We start from the raw sequence: 23,939 nt of genomic DNA on the forward strand, positions 1-23,939 counted from the left end.
AAAGGGCTAAGGATGTGTAAGGTGGATTACCTGAAGCAGCAGACAAGCCTAGATGTGAGTTTTAGACCTCAGGTCAGTCTCTGTCACCATGCCTGGGCAGAGCCTTGTGAGGGACCCTCTGGTACCTATGAGGTTACACCTACTTTACAGACTAGCCACTAAGAACACCCCAAACCCATTGGAGGCAGCTGCTTGCTTCAACATCCAACCAAACTGAAACCCAAAGAGCAAGGCAGGAAGCACTGCAATGCAACAGGGAGGGGAGCTGCCAGCTGGATCACTCCACACAACTGGAACTGAAAACCAGAACAGGAAGAGGAGGGTGCATTAGTGAGGACTCGAAGCTGCCAAGTTCTGCCCCAAGTCTCTTCCCAAGGCTAAAAAGAGAAGGCTGAAGGTGATCTGGAGGCACTTCTAAGGCAAGACCGTGCTCTACTCTGCAAACACCAAGCCTAGCACTCAGAGACCTCCAGCCGGTGTCACACTTACCCACGATGGACAGAATCACAACCACGAAGTCAAAAATGTTCCACCCGATGGTGAAATAATAGTGCCGCAAAGCGAACATCTTCAGCACACACTCACAGGTGAAGAAGATGACAAACACCAGGTTGATCCAGTAAAGGATGTCCTCCATCTGCTTGCTTTGTGTGTCTGTCTCCACCATCATGGTGACCATGTTGAGGCAAATGAGCATCATGATGACGATGTCAAATGCTTGTTGAGTGACAAAGTCAAAGACGGCTCCTTGAATGCGGTTCTGTGCAACGGGAGAGAAGCAAGGAACCAAGTGAGACTGAACCATCAGTCAACAAAGGAGTCATGGTGGAAACAAGGATGAGCACATGGGAGTTTTCAGCATCTTATGAAGCTTTCAAAGCAAACTCTGGCCACAATTCAATCTGATTATGGGAAAGGCAGGAAAATCCCGTTATTTACACCCCAAACATGCTACCACAACCCTATTAATCTTCCTCTTTGTTGGGACCAAAGGCAGGGTGATGTACTTCCATTCACCACTGCGGAAAGCAGCCAGCCCCACCTTGCAGTGCTGAGTGACTGCAGGGTACTTGAACTGGATTTCAACTACCTCTTTTGCAGCAGGAGGCCTTGCAAAGAAACGTGCTTAGGTCTCAATCAACGCAACCCACAAGGCTATCCGGTTGTCCAAGCTCCCTCCCGCTAACGCCACGAGACCTCCTGCTCTACAACCCCTCAGCCAGACAGGGTCAAGTGCACTGATTACCCTCAACCTCAGCTGCAGCATTTGAAACTCTCCCAGATGACACCTGAATTCTAATGACAAGAAATGGTGACGTGGGGTCTAGTGTGAGATGGAACAAAGGATGCTTTTGGAGCCAAAGCTCCGTTGAGTCTGCTCCTTCAGGTCCCTTTCTAACCTACTCACCAGAGGTCGGGGAATGGGTTTCTGAGGCTTCTTTGAGCCCAGTTTTTTCATGGCATTGTAATACTTCTTCTGTTCTTCTGTCATGAAAATATCTTGACCTCCAAAGTAAAGGGGCAAAAGGAAAACTGGTTACAATCAGCCCCTGCACCAGGAGGGAAAGCAGAACCATCCTAGCTAAGTCATGAGGAACCCTGCCATATGGGAAGTTGGTGGCAGCTATTTCAGACTGAACTAACGTATGCCAATACCCAAGGTGTACTGAGACTTCCTTTAAGGAAAACAGAGGATTTTAACCTACAAAGACCTTGGTTATTGCACAACATCCCCCCCCCCCCATCCCCTCTACCTCGTTTGGGATGAACAGGGAGCAGAGGTGTTGAGCCATTCAGCTCGCACCTCATACATGCAAAACCATCAGCCTGAAGACTCAACATCCCCCTAACAGCTCCCAGCTCCCCCACTGAGCAGCACACACAGATCACTTATCTTTTTCTTTTGTTGATTGAAGTTGTCAATGATGACACCAATGAACAAGTTGAGGGTGAAAAAGGAGCCAAAGATAATGAAGATAACGAAATAGATGTACATGTAAATGTTGTCCTCGTACTTGGGTTGCTCTTCTTGCTGAAGAGGAGATGAGAAGAGAAATAAATGACATTTCAAAGGCATCCTAACAACTAGAGTCGAAAGGAAGCCTGGTTCCAGGTATTCCCATGGAAAGGCAGTCAGTGCTTTGTAAAGCTGGAGTTATATGTGGAAAACCACGTCCTCACACTGCTTAAACTGACTTTCATTCCCAATGAGGTCACTGCCCATAGAATGGGCAGAGATTTGCAGGCCACGAAGGATTTAATGACAAGCACTGTCAAACTGAAGGCATCATCCTTTCTTTGAAGAGGGGTGGGTAAGAGCATCAGCTGAGCCACAAGAGAATGGGTTTCTACCCTGTCCCGACACACTTGTTTCCAATCCTGCATTGAAATCCATTTCACAATCTTTTCACATAAAACCAAGAAAAGAAGGAGAAAAGGAATCAGAAAGCAAAAAGGAAGGGATGGTGCAGGATTCCAGCATGCGGGAACAGGAAAAGTGCCTGAAGGAAGAGCTCCAACCCAGACATCATTCCAAAACTGGATTCAAACCAACACCGGGGCTCCCATGTGGATGCAAAGGTTCATGAAGGACCTTCTGGCTAATTCCTCTCCATAAGCAGACAACATCTGTATTCTTTTCCTCACTGCAGCTCTATTCCTGCAGCTTCCCTGCCCCTGGAGCAGCCAGAATCACCCTGCTCTTTTCAGGACCTTCTTGAGCATCCTCTAACTTCTCACACTCACAGAGCACATGGAACAACCACAGCATTAAATATGGGACACAAGCACAGATCTACTGTTCTTACTCTTGATTTTACCAAAGTATAACACCGGGAAGAAGTTTGTGCTCGTGTACTTTACCTTTCGGGAATCTACTGCTGCATACATGATGTCCATCCAGCCCTTGAAAGTAGCCTAGCAAAGAAAAGACACCTCCTCTTAGGCAGAATTCACCCCAAGGGAAAGAACATTGCACTGAACTTCAATATTGCTTCAGTTACTCTCTGATTCTATGATAAATGGATCTAAACAGGTTTATTGTTGTCTCATGGAAGCTTTGGTGGACTCTTGGGAAGAGTTGGGGCCACTTGTGAGTAGGCACAGGGCTGAAAGAACAGGAGACCCCAAGTGGGATCAATGGAATGCTGGACTTGATGGAAGCAGTCAAAGTGCACCCGAAGCAGCTTGGATCTCCCAGGGAGATGGCGAAAGCCAAACTTACCACTTGCAGAAGAGCCAGATATCCTGCGCCAACGTTGTCGAAGTTGATTTTGACGTTCTTCCATCGGATCTCGGTGGAGTTGGGTGGCATCAGCGCCTCGCATTCTGTCTTGTTGTTAACAATATCTATTTCAAAGCGCTCCTCAGCTGTTTCATTAAAGCAGTAATGATACTTCCCAGCAAACAGGTTAACCCCCATAATGCTGAAAATCAGCCAGAAGATAAGGCAGACCAACAACACATTCATAATGGAAGGGATAGCGCCAACCAAGGCGTTGACAACCACCTGTGTTGGAAGGGGTGGGAAAGAGTTTCAGTATAAAACACAAGGCAGGAGACAGCAAAGCATCAGTACAGCTCTTTTTGGGGCGGGGGGGGGGGGAATAGGAGGGAAGGCCACTGGCAGAGCCGTGGCGTTGAGTCCGTGAGGAAGTTGGCAATGAACTTATTCCAAGTGGTAAAAGGAGTTCAGCTTAAAAGCCACCCCTGAAGCTCTGTTTTGGCAAGAAACCAGGCCAGTTTGTCCCATTCGCTGCGGTCTGAGGCTGGGCTCTTCAGTGAAACAACAGCTCTTGGCAACAGCTCCACTTTGCCAAAGGGAGAAGGGGGCTTTACGCGTGAGGCTCAGACTCTCTTCTTCGCACCAAACAGGCTCCTAAGCTACAATTGACTCAGAGCCAGGTTGGAGGCCACTTCTGCTCTCAGCCAGTGGCCCTGCCAGCCATTCCCCGCTTGCAAACAAGGCTGTTAGCACTCGGAAGCCTGCCTCCTGCTCCCACCTGTACGGGACTGGTGGGGACAGGAGCAAGCCCAGCGTTGCTCTGTTAAGGCTAAGCAGTGAGTTGCTGTAAACATCGAGATAGATCCGTGACTAAGCAAGGCCAATGATGGTGTCTCAGGCACACAGCTGAGCATGCAGCTACGCAGGCTCAAGAGGACAGAAAAGCCATGTTCCTTCCTCCAAAACGCACAGAATGGGTTTTGCCAGAGCTCGGATCTTCCATTTGAGCCTCTTCATGCTTTGGGAGCACCATGGCCCTGAGCATCCCTGGCCAACATGTGACCCAGTGTAGGCTTTGAATGGAGCTAGGTCAGCAGGGTGTTAAATCCTTGATCACGATCTCCTAATGTCGATGCCTTTCACAGATGAACAGAATCTAACCTGGTTTTACCCCTTTGCCTCAGTTTGGAAAGGCTCCATCCCCGTGCTCTGGACAGTGGCATTACAACAGTTAAATGATGGGATGAATTCAGTGTTCAAGGCCAGGTTGGATAGATGGGGCTTGGAGCAAGCTGCTCTAGTGCAAGGTGTCGCTGACTGGGAAGGGTTGGAACTGGATGATCTCTAAGGTCTCTTCCAAGCCAAAGAAGTCTAAGGTCCTATGAGCACTGTAAACCCCATGAAGCATGAAGAGTCAAGCCCTCCATACAGGCTCCACAGAGAATGCCTTTGCTTTTACCCTCCCTTCAAGCAAACAGGATGCTGTCCTGCTGAACACCAACCCAAGCAGTGTGCCTCTTTAGAGCCTTACAGATACCCTATGGTGCTTTACTCCATTCATCATGGGAAGCAAAAACCTGTCATGTCCTCATGGAATCTGGTCACTTGGAGCACGTTGAATTTATCCAGCATAGAACAGAGAGAAGGAACATGGCTTTTGTGTGCAGACTGACAAAAACACATGCACGTTTCATAGCATTACTGTCAAACTTCCTGTATCATTTCAGAGCAGAGCAAGCTCTTAGGAATGCAGATTACTATGGAGTAGAGAAAAGCAAAGAACTACATTTGGTGTTGCCTTTACAAAGGCGTTTCAAATCTCTGGATTGTACTGGTTGTATGGGGCAGCATCACTTCAAGTCAAACCAAAGGGTTTAGGTGACTGACAGGGCTGTGGTTGTAAACTGTCTATCAATTCGGGTGGAAATCCCCACTTCAAGCATGGGAATTCTTTGATTTTGCACTAGAAATCACAGCTTCTCTCTGGCACGGCTTAGAAATAGCTTTTAATAGGTACAGGTTTAGTGCTGGGCCTTTTCCTTTGTGATCCTACTCATAGGTGGGACCTGAACCCAGCCGAGCAACAGCTCTGGCTTTGCACCCATGGGCCTGCATTAGTGAACAGAGTTTTGAATCAAGCTAACTGACACCAAGAAATAAGAGCAGGATAACATTAGGGAAGAGAAAACCCTCTTTGGATTTGTTCTATCATTTATTCCTATGGCTTCCTACGGGATTGGAGGATTCCTGGTTAGCTCCTTTGCCTCTCTCACCCTGTATTTCGTGCCACAGCAGATTCAAAGGAGATCAGAAGGATCCAGGTGGAACTGCTCCTAAGGTAAAAATTGTGACTGCTATTTCCTTCCCTTTTAATGCATCATTTTCTCTCTTCTAATACCTCGCACTGGGAGCTAACTGGGATTTAGCACAAAGGAACCTACGCTATTGTTCTGGAGAGAGTGGGAAACCCATTAATACATCATAGCCTTTACTTCTTGCATGTTCTAGCTGATTTCAACCCCAAATGGGCAAAGAAGGCACCACAATAGAGACCATCAGCGGCAAAGCAGTGAGGCACTGCAGTGAGTTCCAATCCCCAATTGCTGCCTACCAATTTGAGGGAAGCTGGTCAAGTTCAATGCTTTGCTTGTGCTTCGGTGCTAGTTCCACAGTGACAGGACAAGGGGACCATAAAGCATGGGAAAAGGGAGGGAGTGGAAAGGAAAAGCTTCACTATCAGACAAGGCTTCCAGTCGCCACCAGACTGGACCGAGAACAACAAGGTGCAACAAGAGGAATTCAACCAAAGCCTTTTTTCAATGAGCTGAGCTCCCCACCAGTCCCTTCCTGAAGGCCTGAGGGATCCAAGGAAGGAAGGAAGCAGCCTTTTACCCCCTTGCAGGCAGATTGCCCTTTTAAAACCCCCTCAGATATGGTCTTTGAATCCAATTCCACCAGCGGCCAACACGGTGAGGGGCTGGAGACACTGAGGTGGTTCCAATTCTGCTTCTTTGCACCTGGTGATTCTCCCTAGGTAGAAGTTACAGCTCAGAAGCCCCCTCGGATGCTAGAGGTAAAAGCCAGGCTAAATGAGAACAGCCAAGTGTTAACATCATCTACGAATGGCATGTGGTTCGGGCCAGAACTGAACGTAATGAGGCAGCTTAATGCATCTCCCTTTCTTAAGAGGGGAGGGTGCAGCGGTGGGCAGGGTGAGGGGACATCCACGGTGGGTGACCGAGTCAGCAGCTGCATCATGATTCTCTTTGGAATTTGGGGCTTTTTCACCAGTTTTGATCAGTTCTAGCATGCTTAAAAAAGAAACGCTCCACAGGCATGCAGAAGGATCAGCTGCTAATGGCATCTTACCCTCATCCCCTCAAATCGGGACAACGCTCTTAAAGGCCTCAAAGCTCTTAGTGTCCTAAGGGACTTTATGGCACCTAGTTCCGAGTAGCCCAGGGCATTAGCTATAAGGCTGACTAAAGAGACCTACACAGAAAATAGAAACAAAGGCAAAAAAAAAAAAAAAACAAAAAAAAGAAAAAGAAAAAGAGAAAAAAAGAAAGAAAATAAAGAAAGAAAAAGGGAAACAAAACACAAAAGGTTCCAGACTGTTAGAATGAGTCCCCTAGCACTGCTTGCCCCAGAATAAATCCCGAAGACATGCCACCAGCTGCCTACTTCACTTGACTGAAAGGACCTGGAAGGAAATAATGCGGTTGAGAAAGGCATAAGAAAAGAACAGAGAGGGGAAAGATAAGTGAGAGGCAGAGACACAGACGGAGAAGGGGTCTGTCGGAAGGAAGAGCCCAAACGATGACAAAAACCTTACCCTCGCCCTTTACTGGCTGCAGGATCCCAGCGGCTCCCATTAAACTTAAGCCAGACAAATGTTAAAGGTACCTATGAGAAAGAATACAGATAAATACACACACTGCACAAACTGCCCTCAACTCGCATCGCTAAAGCCACCGTGTTCACAGAGCGGGGCTGCTCCGGCCACGGCCACGGCCCTCGGGGACGGGACCCGTGAGAAACCTCAGCCCTGAGTGATGGGGCAGCTCATTCCAACTGCTCCTGCCTGGAAACCCAAGGGCGGGCTCCGGATTCGCTGCCTGTAACACGCAGGATGTGCCGTGCACCTGCCGGAAGGCACGGTGCCATCTGTGAGCATCGCAGGCAGGATGGGGATGGGAAAAGCCCATGTTAAACACGGGCAGGATGAGGTGCACAGCGACCACGGGGTTGCTCGTACACTGAGACCACAACACAGCTGGGGACAGCCTCCTGGATCCAGTTTTCAACCAGAGACAACACATTTTCTTAGCAGCCTGGGATCAGATTTGGGCTCTTACGAGTCACCCAAGAGCCTTTAACCAGGGGCCTGCAGGATTAAACCCTGTTGTACCAAAAGCCTGGAACTTGAAGCCATCTACTTCTAGCCCTGGCACGTGAGGTCCATTCCCCACACGAGCCAAATCTTTAGACTGGACCAGCCATGACCTGGCCAGATGGAAATAGCATCTCCAGGCACCATTTCACCAGCAGCCCGCTATCTTCCAGGTTTGGCTACTATCACATTACAGACACAGATAAGAAACAGATTTGGCAACCTTTTTTCAAGGGGAAAAAATAAAAGACATCAATATACAGCAACAAATAATGGAAAAAACACGAGACCTCCTCCTGTAAAAAGTGGCTTTGAGCTTCATTCTCAGAACAGACACTTCCTACTTATCGTTCTTTTCTACAGAAAGGGATATTGAGATAATGAGAAAGAATCACATGGACAATTCTTATTCCACACATAGTCCACGACCAGATTTCAAAAGCATAAGCATGTGGGAAAAGGTGGAGATTTCCTCTGATTTTCCTGGTGGTGCACCAGACTTTTGCTGTCTTCATGGAAGTGGCCAAACCACGCGGCGACTTACGGCAACGTGGCTCCAGGTTCTGCCACGTGGGTTTCAAATGACACTGATTCAAGCCAAGCGTGTCCCAAAGGTTTACAGCAAAGCCTTTGGGAAGCAAAATCAGGCTACTCAGGAAGGGACCGAGCCCACAGCAACACCCCTGGTCCCAGCTTTCAAAACACAGAGGGATGGGCTAGCAGATCCATATAGAGAGAAGTGCAGTGATTTACCCTGTATGTATAATACAGGGTCCAGGCTTCACTGAATCCTTGTTTTTAGAGCTTCTTTCCCTTGGGATAATGCCCCGCTCCCAAGTAGGAAATGAACACAAGGGCAGTGAAGTGACTAAAGGCTGTTTGAGCTTTCATGGGCTCTTTGCAGTATTATTCTCTGGGGACACTCTGACAGGAGACACAGCAGGCACCGATGGCAGACAAAAGGAATTCCAGATTGACTGAAAAGCAGAAGCCTTCATTATTACCCAGCAAAAGACTTTGTCTTCACAAATAGCCCCAGCAAGCTTTGGGAATCAGAGGAGGAGTTATTTGACAATGCTAGCAAACCTGAAAAATAACATTCAAGAGGGTTGTTATGATGCAAAGGCTTATTGGCTATTAGTCACGGCTGCCACCCTGCCTTCACTTGAGCCCCAGCCACAGCACGTTAGCAAAGTGGTTATAAAGTGTGATTTAACAGGCACAGACGCATGTGTTCTCTCCCTGTAAACGCACTACCTGCCTGGGAAGTTCCTTCTCTTTACCCCAGATGCTTGGGAAGAAAAGGAAACTGCACTTTGTTCCCAACAGCTGGAAGTGGACTCCCAACACGGAGCCACAAGGGCTGTGAACGCTGCTTTTGTGCTCAGCTGCTGCTTGCCTTTTAATAGAGTGCAGAAGAGATGGTATCTCACACTGGTTCCCATGTTAGCACTTGTGCTTCATCTCAAGGCAGCGAAAGAGACAGAGGGTTATTTTCAGCAGGGAACAGTTACTGCTTCAAGACGTGCGTTAAGGGAGCAGGACTGGGAAAAGAAAGGGATAAATGCAGTTTTCCATAGGAAACGCAGACACTTCTGCCCTGGAATTGCAAGCACAGCTCCTCCACCTACTCCAAAATATTCCCAGAGGGATAATGTCACTGAACAGCAACTCGGTGTAACTGGATCACATTCCAAAGGTTTCAAAGGAGAAGCTTGGAAGACAACTCCTGGTTTGCTACTTTCTGTTAGGGCATTCACTAAAGGCACTGATGCACAACTGGATGTGATGGAACATTTTAATGCAATCCCAGCATTTGGGAGTCTGAAGTTCCTTGTTTTGCAATTCTTTGGACTTTGAGTCCTACCAAGTTCCAGCATTTTCTGCTGCTGACAGCATCAATCCCATTCATTTTAAATGCCCTCGCTGTGCTCCAAGGCTCTGTGCTCAGTGTTCAGAACAACAGAGCCTGGCAGGTGATGGGATGGAAGATTTTGCCTGCCTCATCATTCCCCCATCCTTAAGAACACAGATGACTACAGAAGGAGGGTGGCACCAAGGAATACCACGTCTGACCAAGCTCTTGCACTCTTAACACCTCCCAGCAGCTCAAGATGTGCTCGCGCCTCTCTGAAACAGTAAAACAGCACAAGAGCCAAGGGCTGGAAAACCCTCCTTTGCCTCTGCAGGCTCAACAGGACCCCAGGAGATATCTGGGATTGAATCCATATAGAGTGTATGATTCAGTCAGGACATTCCTCAGGAGAAAACACTACCCCAGCATTCCGCTAACTAATTCCGAGCAGCAAGAAAGGAGGAGAGGATACATACAGCCACAATGAGGAAATCCAGCCAGCACCAGGCGTTGGTGAAGAACTTGACGAATCCATAAGCACACCACTTCAGCAGCATCTCCAGGATGAAGATGTACGTGAAGACCTTGTCTGCGTATTCCAGGATGGTCCGGATGGTTTTCCTCTGTTCGATGTAAATATCCTCAAAAGCCTGGGAAATAACCAGGTTCCCATTTCAGGCAGGATTTATTCCCTAAGCTCAGTGCTGTTTCCCAGCACCTCATTCAAACAGCCCCGAGATAAGCGGCACAATGACATCTTTACACAGTGCACCTTACGCAGTAGCTGCCGCACGACCCAGCAGTTGTCAAACCAGAATAAATCCCCCCAGAACCGAAGTCCTGACTAAATGATGCCAGAACAACTGTGCCTTGTAGGGACGGGAGCACAGCCTTTCCAGCTAAACCAGTTCAGCAACTGGGACCATACTGGAGCAGTTTCTCTGCAGCTCAGCACACCCAAAAGGGCTGAGTCTGTTGGCAACCAGACTGTTACTGGTATTAGTGAGCGGGGAGGAAGCCAGGTTACTGCTGTGGCTTGCACAGCGGTGTGGACTTCGGTCCTACAGCTCCTAACGGGTGCTCGATGTTGGTTGTTTTATAACCCCAGCTAACAAATAGCGGGCAAACACACACAGAGAGGGATGGTTTGGATCTATGGAAGCACCAGGCCAAGTGGTTCTGCAAAGATGGGAAAGGCAAGAAGGGGAAATGTGGAAATGGGACCCGACTGATGCTGCCCTGGCCCAAACCCACCCGTTCCCAGGAGCAGAACCTGCCTCCTACTCACCAGAGCACCGCTGCTCAGGAGGATCATGAAGATGATGAAGGTCTCAAACCAGTTATGTTCCACGATGAGGAAACAAGTCTTCCTCAAGGTCCACCAAGACTTCCCCAGCCCCTCCTCAATATTGACCTGGCAACACTTGCAGCGCTGCGTGCACCCTGCAATGGGGACGGCACACAAAGCAGGATGAGCCCACATGTCCTTAGGGAACATGGTAAGAACATGGAGTTGCCATTGTCTAGAAGCAGTCTTGATGCCAACGATATTAAATAGGCTGAGTTTCAGTTCAAACTCTTATTCTTGAGGACGTGATGATTCCTTTCACCACTTCTGTATGTGGGCACCTGAATTAAGATCATTTTGTGGTTGGATTTGCCGAGGTTTCTGTGCACTTGACAGCAGACAAATGGAAAACTTGCTGATAACATAACCCTGAGCCATTTAGAGTACCTTTGCCAGGGGAATACCTGTAATGGATCAGCTGCTGAAAGACATTAAGGCCAGCAACAGAAGGGGGAAGAAAAACCTCATCTGAAGCCAAATTCTTCTGCTTCCAAGTACCCACAGCATCAGCTGTACACAAGATCAATCTGCCCTACCTACAGGTCATCTACACCCTTGCAATGCAACTGCATCTCCAAGCTTACCTTCTGTGAAGCAAGCATCTGGGTCCAGATACTCCTCTGGTGCCTCCACAGGGACTTCTTCCACTTCAGGCTTGATGTCAATGGTGCTACCTTCAGAGGAGCTGGTTTCATCCAGTTTCTTGAACACAAAACCAAAGCCAAGCCAATCCATCATTAGTCCCCCCCCAAAACATCCAACCTCAGCCATTTGTTCACCAGAGTTACTGGACCAAAGCTGGTTCCTCACCCCAGCTCACTGAGATCCTGACTCAGCTTCCATCTCATGTTAACAGGAGTATGAAGTATTTCTATTCTGTATATTTAATAGTATTCACATTCTATAGATGAAGTGCATAGAGAATATACATTTAATAGTATTTATATTACAAATATGAAGTATTTATGGAATATAAATTTAATAGTATTAGTGGCTCTCCCTAGAGCAACCAGCACAAGAAACTTGTGCCTTGAGTGCAAAGACATCATAACATAGCTCCAGCACAAACCTGTTTCTATCTAGTTCTCCCTCCCGAGATGCTTCCAGGCCCTCACACCAGCACTGCATGACCAGAATGCATCTGGAGCATCTCCTCCTACCTCTTTGCTGCCATCAGGATCTGTATCACTGCTGAAATCTTCTGTGTTGTGATTTTCAAAGTCCGATTCACCTACAGCAATAGGTACCCGGACAGTGAGATTGGGGTTATTGATGAAGGACATGTGATCTTCATCTATTATGTACTTCTCCACACTGCTCCCAATTCCACTTGTGGTGCCATTGCCATTCTTCTGATAATCAATGTCTCTGTTGATATCAGCCCCTGTGTGGTTAGCGATGCAGTTTACCTTCTTGTCATACAACTCATCCAAGGGTTTGACCTCATCTGCCTCCCTCTGCTTGAAATGAGCCTGCATGAACTCACGCACTTTCGCCTTGATCCAGGCAATGCCCTTCTTGATGCGGATGACAGAGATCTGCAGGTTGTTCATCTCCCCATCATCATCGGTTGCTGCTAAGTTGTCAGCGCTGAAGGAGCTCAGGAGCAGGGCTAAGAAGAGGTTCAGCACCTGGAAGAGAAGAGGTTGAGCTTGGCAGAGCTGACCCAGGAGCATTCGGCCACCCAAGTCCTGCTGATGTTAAGGAGGAGATGGGCCAGGCTAGGTTCTGAGCCATAGCTCCGTGCCCACACCTACTGACAGCTCCCTTGGTGAGACAAATCCTGCCCGAGCCAGCTCCCGACACTGCTCTGAAGACAAGCAACTGTTCACACTGCTCCACTTGCTTCCATAGGCTTTCCTTCCCAGCGTTTCAGACCAGAAGGAAGCAGCATGATCTAAGTGGAGCCTCCCACACGGCAGGCCGGGCAGCCTCACCAGCCCATCCCTGCGCCCATCCATACCTCGGGACTGAGCTGGTGGGCAGGTTCCAGAAGGAACTTCCAGCCCCATTTTAACACTTCAGGACCTTCCCCTGTGTCCCAAATCGTTGCCATTTGGAAAGGCAGCTTTGGCTTCTTTGAAGCTTCTTTTATGCCCTGAAACTGAGGGGCTCCACCCCCAGCTTTTTGTGCTTGGATGCTTTACTCTTGGGAACTGTTTAAAACCCATCAAGCAAATCACATCCTCAGCGTTGCGCTACCGAAGGCAACAGGCTCATAGGTCGAAGGCCATGAAGGACCCCACCGGAGCTAGGACAGCCCCCCAAATCAGGACTCCCTGTCTGTGGTCTCCCCATGTTCTACCCCACCCAGAGGCAACCAACAAAGCCCATCAGTAACCATTTACTGACCACTAAGTTGCCGATGACCATGACCATCATGAAGACAATCAAGCACATGGCCTGTCCCGCTACTTCCATACAATCCCACATGGTCTCAATCCATTCCCCACACAACACACGGAAGACAATAAGGAAGGAGTGGAAGAAATCGTGCATGTGCCAGCGGGGTAGCTCACACTCCGGATTGATCTTGCAGACACACTCCTTGTAGCTTTTGCCAAAGAGCTGCATTCCCACCACGGCGAAGATGAACACGATGATGGCAAGCACCAAGGTCAAGTTCCCCAAGGCACCCACTGAGTTACCGATGATTTTTATCAGCATGTTCAGAGTGGGCCAAGACTTGGCCAGTTTGAAGACTCTCAGCTACAAAAAAGCAGAAAACACAACCAAAAAGGACACTGAGTTGAGCTGCATCTGAAACAGGGAGGAAAAGCAGGCAGAGCTTCCTACGCGGCAACCACCCCGTGGGCTAGCAACGCCTAAGCCCGTGCCTGTGGTTGTCCTGGCGTAGCCGGACCCCCCAGTCGAGGCTGGATTCCACCTGGGGACAGGGTTTCTGGAGCTGGATATAGCTGGGAGCTCGGTCCTCTCACAGCATCCGCCCTCAGCTGGGGCTCTCTGCACCCAACAATCCAACCCTGAGGCTTTCAAAAGCCTCCTCACTGACAGCACCATTTAAAGTACATCAAGGCTGCAGCCCCTGAGCACTTTTATTCTACTCTAACATAGAAACTGCCCCAGCTGAACACATGAAAGAAGAGGTGCTTTCTGACATGGTCTATCTCTATTCATAGCCTACCCCGAGACACCTCCCAAGTCACCCCTCACTGCCCAAACGCGGCTCGGATCTCACGAGGAGCAGTTGTGAAGTAAGAAGAGAGCACAAAAATGACACCATTCCACCTCTGTCCTTCCCCAAGCCAAACAAGGGGGCTTTGCCTTTCCTAATAGCTCCAAGACAGTGACATTCCAACAGAAGTGGAACATGGAATACCAAGCGGAAAGATCGCAGCACAGAAAGTCCTTCCACGTCTGCTAGACCCAGCTCCATTAAACTGAGGGAGACAATAAAACCATCAAAGATGTTCCAGCCTTCTTGGAAATAATAGTAGGGATCCATGGCAATGAGCTTCAGGAACATTTCTGCTGTGAAAATTCCAGTGAAAACCTGGAACGGGGAGAAGAGACAAAGAACAAAGATTCATTTCTGCTCCTCTCCTGAGCTTCAGGCTCAACACCAACCACTGAGCCAGCTCAAACATGCAGCCCATGCAATGGCGTAACAGCCCTTCTGACCTAAGTCTACATTAACAAGCAGCATATCCCAGGAGAAGCAGGTCTGTAGGGAATACTTCCCCACGCCAGCTTACCAGATTCCCTACGGAGAGCACGTGTTCAAACTCTGGGGTCATGGGGTGGTGCTCCATGGCCATGAACAACGTGTTCAGCACAATGCAGATGGTGATGGCCAGGTCAACAAATGGGTCCATGACAATCAGGTTCACTATCTCCTTCAGCTTCATCCAGTACGGGTGGCATTCCCAGATCAGGAACGTGTTGGCAAACTTGTACCAGCAAGGGGGACACTTCCTTTGGGACTCTTCCAGCTCTACAGTTACAAAACAGAACAGGGCTCAAGGTTCACCTCGGAGGCTGCGGGATCTCTGGGGCACGCGGGTCTTGTGAGCATCTTAAAGGAAGAGCTACGTTTAACTCAGGGCCCAGCACGGGAAAAGGGCTGGAATCAAAGTTACGGCCTCAACCCTGCCTCTTACATGAGCGGAATGAATTCTGTGCTGGATGCTGGCCTCAAAGAGGAAACACGCGGCATCCCGCTGCAAAGGGTTCCCAGCAGGAGAAACCTGCTCCGCCGCAGGAATCAGGCAGGCTGCTGGCCCCGTTCCTTCCCCAGGTGCTTACGGAGCACAATCAGTCCCCAGTCCCCCCCCCTTTAGTCCTCCGCTCGCAGTGGTTCCATTCAGGCTCTCCAGCTGGAGTTTCCTCTTTTCTATGGATAGGGAAGGGACCACCGCGTTCTCCTTCCCATTGGTTCTCTGGTTGCTCGGGATTTAGTTGCCTTGGAGTTGCTAAAGTTAAAAGAGAGGGGCCGTAGCACTGGAGCCTGTAGGCGTTTGCGCAGGAGGGAAGCAGCAGCAGAACCCTGCTCTGTTTCTAAGTATATTTGGTTTCCCCACAACGTTACTGCAGGAGGCAGCAGGAATTTGAGCTCATCATCCTCATACGCTCAGGAGTCCTTGCTCCTGCGCAACGGAGCTGGGAATCTCAGCCCCATGTGCTGTCCGTTTCAGGTGTGCCAGCAGCAAAAGGGACATCAGGATGCTGGCACATCTGAGAGCCGCTCAGATCATTCCCTTCCATGGATATAAGCAAAGGATCTCTCCAGTCCTTCGGAGACTGCAGGAGGCAGAACAACTGCATCAGACATCATCTTACTGCTACCATCTCCGCACTCATTAGTGGGCAATGACTCCTCTTTACCTCCGTATCCACACCATTCAGAGGCAAACGAAGCCCAACAAACACTTCTGCATCAATAATGCCTCCAAAGCAGCAGGCTGAGGCAAAAGAAATGTGTAAATTAGCAGGGATGGCTAAATCCTATGGGGCAGAGGGGCAACCACAGAGCTCCAGGGAGCCCAGCACTGTGAGGAGCACCCGAGTGATGGCTCCTCTGTCTTCCTACATCACACCACGAGAGGGCAATCGCTGCAAACACACTGGAACCCACCCAAGGCAAGTCGCACCTACCCTCCACAAGGGTGTTTGTCAGCCCGGTCATGACACTGTTGGTTCGGTCTTTCCTTCCATAGGATGCGTTCACCTGATCCATGGAGACCAAGAGGGAGCCGCCAGGTTTCTTCCTGATCTCGATTTCAGTGGTACCCTGCAAAACCCACAGGATGATCAATACAAACTCCTGCTCTCCCCGGTACTTCACATGCTCTTGGCCTAGAAATAAGGCACGTGTGCCCACGAGAGAGGCTGTTCCTGCTATCCTTCCACTGTCTGAGTGATGTCCATGGACACAGAGTGAGCATAAGAGCTGCTCAGTAATACTTCTCCTTTAGACATGCATCGCTCCCACCACATCCATGCTAGAAAGAGGATGAAATACTGAAGCAAAGCACTATATGAACATGCTGCCTAGGGAAGAGAACAACAACAGGGAGCAAGTGATGCTGAACAGAGGTCAAACAGCCTGCTATTGGCGCTCCTTTCATTCCAAGCCTCCTCTTCCCAGGGGGCAGAAGGAGGTGGGTTTGGTTGTTGAGTTTGGGAAGGGAAGAGGGGGGAGTTATTAATTCAGTACAGGCTGTATAATCATAGAATCACAGAATAGGGTTGGAAAGGACCTTAACATCCTCTAGTTCCAAGCCCTGCCATGGGCAGGGACACCTCACCCTGGCCCGGGCTACCCAAGGCTGTGTCCAACTCATTCCACCAGGCTCACGGCACACAGGAGAAGGGACCAAGCCACCCTGCCTGCGCTGTCCCCTGCCTGCCCCCCCGCTGCCGTACCCCTGCTCACCTCAGGCAGCAGGCGCCCCCCGGGCATGCTGGAGGGGGGCCCCCCGATGAGGGACACCACGCCATTGCAGTCCACCGTGCTGTTCCGCTTCACGCTGCGCCGCAGCGTGGGGAAGATGCGCGACGAGCGGCTGCCTTGGCTGTAGCCGCTGTAGCCGCTGTAGCTGCTCCGGCGGTCCCGGCCGCGGATGGGGATGAAGAGGGAATCCCTCCTGCCCTCGCTCTCCTCCACGGTGCTGTGCTCGTCATCGGCGAACTCGTTCTCGGAGCCCGGGTCCCGGAATCGCCCCTTGTAGCTGAAGATGCTGCTCTTGCTGTTGTGTCGGGAGAGGAAAGGGGAGCCGGGGATGCTGAGGAGAGACTGGGAGGGAGAAGGGGAAGAACGGCCATGAGCAGTGCGGCACAACGCCCTGCGGTGCTCTCAAGCGGTTTCACTCCCTCTCCGGGTCTACACAAACCATCACTGCTTTGACCCCATCCTCTGCGCTTCCAGAGGGGCTCGCTCTTGGTAAAGAAGTGATCTGCTTTGATCCCCTGCTCTCAGGAGCCATTTGGGCCAGGCTCCAAGTGTCCTCCCGATCCACTGCAGGTTTAAGAGGATGGGCAGATTCCTTTGACAGGCCAATGGGGATCTAAACTAGAACATTATCCCGACTCCGAGCGACCATAAACGTTAGGGAAGGACATGAAAACTACCTGGTTCATGATGGAAAACTTCCTTCCCAGCCTGTTATCCGGGAGCCTGAACGCTTTCCTCCTCATGCCATCCTCGGACTCAGACTTGAACACCTTCTCAGTGTCACACTTCTCCTCTCCCTCCGACAGCTCCTTGTCCTTGCGTTTCTTCCTCCTGTTCCGGCGCTCCTTGGCACTCTTGGAACTGAGCTTGGAAAGCTCCGAAGAGCTCCGGGACATCCTCACCCCACCACCATCATCCTCCACAGCATCTTCAGAGACCGTCCCTGCCGAAGTGACCATAGCAGCAGCCTGAGGGTGTAGGCAAGAGATGACCGTGATTAATAGCTCTGCTTTAAAACCCACTGTGGCCTCATGCACAGAACCACGTCTTTGGGGCGGGATTGGGGTGCTCATTCCTGCTCTTGGAACCTGTTATAGTCTGCTTTGGCAGGCAGCAAAACCTCTCTCAGTCCCTTACAAGCAATTGAGAAAGGATCAAAGATGAACTTATCCTGCAAAGATATTCTCACACTTAAGTGGGAACATTTCTATTTCCCTTAATAGGAGTTTTCATATAAATCAACACAATAAGCTTGCACATAACCCAGGATAAACCAGCAGGAGCAGGGAAGAGAGTGCTCCACGTCAACCCCAGCCGACAGAGGACATGATGCCAGGGCACTGCTGCATCCTTTCATTACACACTGTAACAGGAGGCAAACAGACCTCGAAACAGGCCCCTGCACAGTCAAAGCACTCACCTGGGCTTCTTCCTGCTGCTTCTTCAGCTGTTCTAACATGGCCTTAAACTCTGCCTCCTTCTGCTCTGCCTCCTCCAGCGTGGCCTGGTTCTGCTCCTCGTAAGCCATAGCCACCACAGCCAGGATGAGATTCACCAGGTAGAAGGATCCCACAAAGATCACCAAGACAAAGAAGATCATGTAGGTTTTTCCTGCTGCTCGTAGGGTCTGTTACAGAGAGCAACGGCAGAGAGGGGAGAGGAAAGGAAAGGGGAAAGCGAGTGTCAGAGTGACACCGGGTATGTGAATTGATCCCAAGTTCTTGACCTGAATGCTTCCAAGCAGTGCTGAACGTTCAACGTCTCAGCACGAAGCCACTGCCCATTCCCCAGCAGAAGCACCGAAGGGGACATCCCTCTTCTTCAGGGAACACCCAATGGCTGCAGACTGGAAGGGATTCGGATGCACAGCGTGAAACTCCACGCTTTGACTCCCTTCAAACCACAGCAAACAGAACAAAAGCCATTTCGGCGAGGTCCCCAAAGCATCCTCAGGTCCCCAGGCAACATTCTGCCCTCCAAAGCACCTCCTGCGAGCAGAGCTCAGCTCTGAACAGACCCACAGACTGGTTTGGGTTGGAAAGAACCTTAAGATCATCCAGTCCCATGGGCAGGGAGGGATGCCTCAAACCAGACCATGCCACCCAAGGCTCTTCCCTGCGTTGTTCCCCACTTCCCATCGTGTATAACACTAAGGCCAAGGGTTCTTACCAACTGATAGAGGTTCTCCCAGAAGTCCTGAGTCATAAGGCGAAACAAAGCCAGGAAAGCCCAGCTGAAGGTATCAAAGCTTGTGTAACCGTAGTTGGGGTTCCGGCCTGCCTTCATGCACGTGTAACCCTCCGGACATTGGCTGCGGAGGACACAACATGAGGGCATCAAGGCAGGAAAAGGGACAGAGCAAGGTGAGAACATGCACGCTATTCATGCTTATGGAGATGCTCCCAACACATGGCATGCACTCTGCTTTCTGCGTCAAGTAAGAAGAGCAGACAAGGAGAAGGGACTTCTGCAGTCCTTGTCCTATGGAAACAAGATGTGGCAATGGGAGGCTCTCCACCCTGAAAGGAGCAGCTTTTGCCCTATAGAGGCCTGGGTGAAAACCCAACCGAAGGCAATAGCGCATGGAGGTTTCCACTGCTGAACCCTGTGATGATTGCAATTGGATTCAGAGGGAAATAATGCCACTAAGTCATCATCACTAGACATAGACCTGAAACATGTCAGCTTACATCCTATTAGTCACGTAGTAACAATGGATGAATGTAGTTAGCTTGAGAAATGTGAAATACTTGACATGTGGAATAACACCAGGACCAACAAAGGAAGCAGCAGGAACCATCCCAAAGGCTTTGCCATCAATGGTAACTAGAGTCTTCACTTAAAGCTCATCACTCACCCTGCATCCGAGCTGTTACCACAGAGCAAAGGGTCAGGGGCACCGGGGATGATGTAAAAATTAGCTGAAGGAGACAGAAAGAGAAGATTACGCACACGCACAGAGGGAGGAGAGGTCAAGCACAGCAGCACCTTACAACCCTCACAGCCCCAGGTGACCACCTCAGATGAACCCACCAGAAACACCTTAACAAAGCCAGGGTTGTACTGACACCGAGCTGAGGAGGGGGCTGCCGCTGCACAGATACCCACACATATTGTTGGTGTACTCCTCCCAGTCAAAGCCCCTCGAGCCGTTATCCAGGAATGTCTCATTGACGTTGATGGGCCAGATCACGCACTTGTTCCTCAGATTGCCCATAAAGAGCTGCAGGCCGATGAGAGCGAAGACACTGAGACAAAACACCGTCAAGATCATGACGTCCGAGAGCTTCTTCACGGACTGGATGAGGGCACCCACGATGGTCTTCAAGCCTGCAGGGGAGAGCACGAGACTGGAAATGACTCCTGGAGGAGACAGTGAGAAATCACATCCTCACGGTCCCTTACCACCGCGGTGCCGTGGCAGAAGAGGGCTGCCACGAAGCAGCCAGTCCCCGGGAGCCACCAGCCCGTCCCACCCCGTGCACTAGGGATGATGGATGGCCCAAGCTCCCAGTGGTGAACTGGCAATTGTTAGAACAAATGTTCCTCCCTGGGCACATCTGAGCCTTGCAGCAGAGGATGCAAAGCATCCTCAGGAGGCCCTGCCATGAAAGCAAGGGCTCGTCTAAAGCAAGGGGTTAAGTTAAGACACGCTGCTACAAAGCTCTCCGTGGACACCTTGAGTTCTGTTTAAGCCTGGCACAAGCTAAAACACCACACAAAGAGCCAATACTTTGCCCATCTTCAGTTCCTGCTGCTTAACTCAAGTGTTTCAGCACTTTCCCCTTCCCCTGCAGGAGCTGCATCCTTCACTTAGACAAGGGGATTTGATGGGGCAGGGTTTCACCCTCAGCACTGGCCCTCTGGGTTCTACCAAGGCCACCAGGCTCATGAATAGCTCCAAAAGATCATGAATGGCTCAATAATAAAAGGAAGCTCAAGAATCCTGCCAGTTCTGCAAACCAGGCTGGTCTGGAAGAGGAACCATCCATGAAGTGGTGGAAGAACACGGCACAAAGGCTTCAGGAGACAGAGCCCAACAAGCAAGAACTCTGGATGCAGAGACCATAGAGTATTTAAGCAGCTTTTCTGATGCTAATCTCGCATTTGGAACTGAGCAGCGAAGGAGGCTCAATGTGGAGCCAGTCAGATCCAAGTCTCTGGCATTCGGCAGCAAACCTTTGACAAGAACCCTTTCTATGCCGACGGAGGTTTGATCCGGATCAGGAACACCAAGCTTCAAAAGGAATTCTTATGGAGGAACAGTGTTTTAAATGTCTTTCATTCCAATCTCCAGCGTTTTCAAGCAGTGCCAAAGCCCTACTCCAGCACCAAGCAGGGTTTTGCTGTTAGTTCTGGCAGACAAATACCCATTCCAACACCAGTTTGCATGCTCATCTCCAGCGCTCAAATATGCACCATGCAGCCATTCACAGCAGCAACCGGGGCTCTCTGCTTTGTGTGCTGCTCTCTCACAGGCACAGGAGGAGAAAGGGGCTTGGAACCACGATGCTCAATTGGCAGCAGGAGCGTTCCCAGTCCACAAACACAACTCCAGCAGCTCCCAGTGGAAGCAACGGCCTTCGTGCTCTGCAGATCCGCATCGCCACTGGGTCCTATTGAATGTCACAGGCACTGGAGACTGATGGCATCAGACAACTGAAATCCCAATTCATTTCTGCCAATGGGCACATCTCTTTAGAGCACCAGAGTTCAGTATGTCCTACCAAGCCACAGCAGCAGTGTGATGCTTTAGCTCATAGGTGCCACAGTCTGCTCCTGTCACTGGAGTCCATGCAGACCCTCTATCTGCATGGAATATCTCGCCTATAAACCACACTGAGGATAACCCCAGTTATAGATAGAAGATGTGGTTACCACCCATTGTAGCCCCAGCGTTACAATCCCCATTCCATTACATGTGCTGAAGCAGACGGGGAACCCCATAAACGAAGCCTGCAGTAGAACATGTGGCTGCACCGCACTTAGGAGGGGCTCAGCTCCCCCTTCCCTTGCTGTCATTTGAAATAAAAGGAAAACTCCATTGGTTTGGGGCAGGACGGAGGGAATGATCCCGAACGGAACTGTCCTGCTCCTTTCCATGGGCAGACAAGGCACGCTTAGCACCCAGAGCACTAAAGCTGCACGGTTTTCACTTTGCTACCATTCCGAAAGCAAACCACACACAGAACTTGTGTTAACATCGATGCTGCCCCTTGAGCAAGGCAGTTAATACCTGCAGCAGGCTGACAGAACCACAGCTGCACCCCAGATCCCCCCAGGGCGCTGCTAACAGCAATTCCCCACGTACCCTGTGCTCTTTAACGCTGGCAAACATTAAGGAATGCGAGGTAAGAACATACTCTGGCATACTCTCATTGGGTGCAAGGAAAGCAGATGCCACTTAAGAACATCATGCACAACAGCCATGTACATCTGATGGGTTTAGCAGTCTGGAATGGGGACAACAGTGATGGGCCCCTACAATCCCATAGCCTCTTTCCTGGCAAGTGGAGGCTGAGAAAGCAAAAGAACCACCATCACTTATTGCATTAGGGAACAAAGAAACAGAAGAGCAGAACTCATCCAGCGGTTCTATGGGGTGAGACAGGTTGGGGAGGGAAGCTTATTGCCATTACCTGCCCCAGATCCCATCTGACTCCAAGGAACTGAAGTGGCCTCGTGCAGGCAGGTTTTAAGTTTGCTGGGTTCTGCTCTCAGCTTATTCTTAGGAATAAGAACAGGTTTGGGAGTTCAGGTTTTAGAACAGGCTTTGGGTTTAGGTTTTAGAACAGGTTTGGGGTTTTAGGTTTTAGAACATTTCTAGAAACAGTGGCCATGACGGGGTGACTTCCTGAGCAAAAAACTCTTTATCCTAAGGAGGAAGGATATCCCCATTTTTCAGCCATCTTTAGGCAGAGTGGATAAAGGGATAACAAACGGGAAGAGCAGACTTCTGCCCCCCCCAGTTTGATGGCCCAGAAGCCTCAATTCCCAGCGACCCCACTGATCCAGACTGCCAAGCCCATCAGACACATCCCAGCGCCTCGGAGCAGCAAGCGATGCAGGACGGGAGGGGAGGTGCGGCGAGGGGCCCCGCTCTGGATGCTGCACGGTTCTCACCTGGAATAACAGAGATAGTTTTCAAAGCTCGGAGAACTCTGAAAGTTCTCAAGGCTGAGACATTCCCCAGGTCCACAAACTCTGTGACATATCTGCAAGGAGGGAGGTCACACACAGGAAACACCATCACGATACACACACCCCGCCAAGGAGAACACCTACTACAGACAAAGCCATACAGCACTCACAGGGGGCCTGCACCCAACAGCTGACACCGAGCGGAGCCCGCCTTACCTGGGATAACAGATATAGTTTTCAAAGCTCTCAGAACCCTGAAAGTGCGCAGAGCTGAAACATTGCCTAGGTTTACAAACTCTGTTATATACCTGCAGAATTAAACCAGAGTTAATGGCACCGTTGGGGTCGCCTTTTAGCTCCCGGTGTAGGAAACAAGCATTGCAAGGGCTTTCGAAGGGGGCACTGCAAAGGGAGAGCGCGCTCCAAGGGTCTCCACGCTGCGAGCGGCTCGTCCCGGTGGCTGGGGCAGTACCTGCAGCCTCACCTAGACAGGACTGCAGGATTTAGTGCTGCCTCTGTAGGAGAAGGGCATTGGAAAGCTTAAAGCTGGGAGGGGATTTGGTGGCATCGCCTCACTTCAGTGCTTTCAAGGGGACTCGCTTCACTTTGTGCTCATCAGAAAGCATCAGCCTCTGTCGCTGTGAGGAGCATCCTTCAGTCTCACCCCTTACGCTGTACTCCCTGCCTGTGAGGCACAGGTAGGCTCATCTCCCCTTTACAGAGGGATAAACCCGAGATACACAGAGGATAAGATGCTTCGTGCAAGGGTAACAGGGTGATATTTGCTAACTCAGACCAGACCATTCCCTCTGTGCTGTCTGGGGAGAAACAGGGATGAAAAGGCAAAGAAATGCCCAATATCTGAGTCTCCTGCGGGTGCTTCATAGAACTCAGACCCTCTTTAGCGGGATTTAATAACACATAATCTTGTTCCGGCCCTTGACACAGGAAGAGATTGGATTTGAAGCCTATTGGCAATAATGGCAATGAGGGGGTTACGGAGTCAGATCAGTGGGAGCTCTCACGTTTAAGACCAATGCATTTAAACTGCTCCTTTTTCACCTC

The 23,939-nt window shown here is 50.2% G+C and overlaps 1 protein-coding gene across 3 annotated transcripts in view; it reads right to left on the reverse strand.

Annotated features, from left to right (window-relative positions):
* SCN8A (sodium voltage-gated channel alpha subunit 8) overlaps window positions 1-23,939 on the reverse strand; it is a 43,675-nt gene that overhangs the window by 4,066 nt on the left and 15,670 nt on the right. For 2 of the 3 annotated variants that reach the window (XM_061443534.1, XM_061443536.1), the window contains 21 exons: window positions 22,857-22,948; window positions 19,842-20,063; window positions 19,591-19,654; window positions 18,903-19,044; window positions 18,154-18,360; window positions 17,411-17,701; window positions 16,716-17,075; window positions 15,935-16,070; window positions 14,536-14,774; window positions 14,160-14,333; window positions 13,172-13,528; window positions 11,980-12,450; window positions 11,404-11,521; window positions 10,760-10,914; window positions 9,948-10,121; window positions 6,593-6,715; window positions 3,224-3,508; window positions 2,863-2,916; window positions 1,895-2,032; window positions 1,409-1,513; window positions 490-760 (listed from right to left, as the gene is read on the reverse strand). In XM_061443534.1, the coding sequence (XP_061299518.1) occupies window positions 490-760; window positions 1,409-1,513; window positions 1,895-2,032; window positions 2,863-2,916; window positions 3,224-3,508; window positions 6,593-6,715; window positions 9,948-10,121; window positions 10,760-10,914; window positions 11,404-11,521; window positions 11,980-12,450; window positions 13,172-13,528; window positions 14,160-14,333; window positions 14,536-14,774; window positions 15,935-16,070; window positions 16,716-17,075; window positions 17,411-17,701; window positions 18,154-18,360; window positions 18,903-19,044; window positions 19,591-19,654; window positions 19,842-20,063; window positions 22,857-22,948 (4,178 nt within the window). Of the gene's footprint in view, window positions 1-489; window positions 761-1,408; window positions 1,514-1,894; window positions 2,033-2,862; window positions 2,917-3,223; window positions 3,509-6,592; window positions 6,716-9,947; window positions 10,122-10,759; window positions 10,915-11,403; window positions 11,522-11,979; window positions 12,451-13,171; window positions 13,529-14,159; window positions 14,334-14,535; window positions 14,775-15,934; window positions 16,071-16,715; window positions 17,076-17,410; window positions 17,702-18,153; window positions 18,361-18,902; window positions 19,045-19,590; window positions 19,655-19,841; window positions 20,064-22,856; window positions 22,949-23,090; window positions 23,183-23,939 lie in introns of all 3 variants that reach the window. The other variant, XM_061443535.1, reaches the window with a different exon arrangement.

The sequence above is a fragment of the Pezoporus flaviventris genome, unplaced genomic scaffold (genome assembly GCF_033815535.1).
Source record: "Pezoporus flaviventris isolate CSIRO_AGI_PZ_B2104156 unplaced genomic scaffold, CSIRO_AGI_Pfla_v1 ptg000400l, whole genome shotgun sequence".
NCBI lineage: Eukaryota > Metazoa > Chordata > Aves > Psittaciformes > Psittacidae > Pezoporus > Pezoporus flaviventris.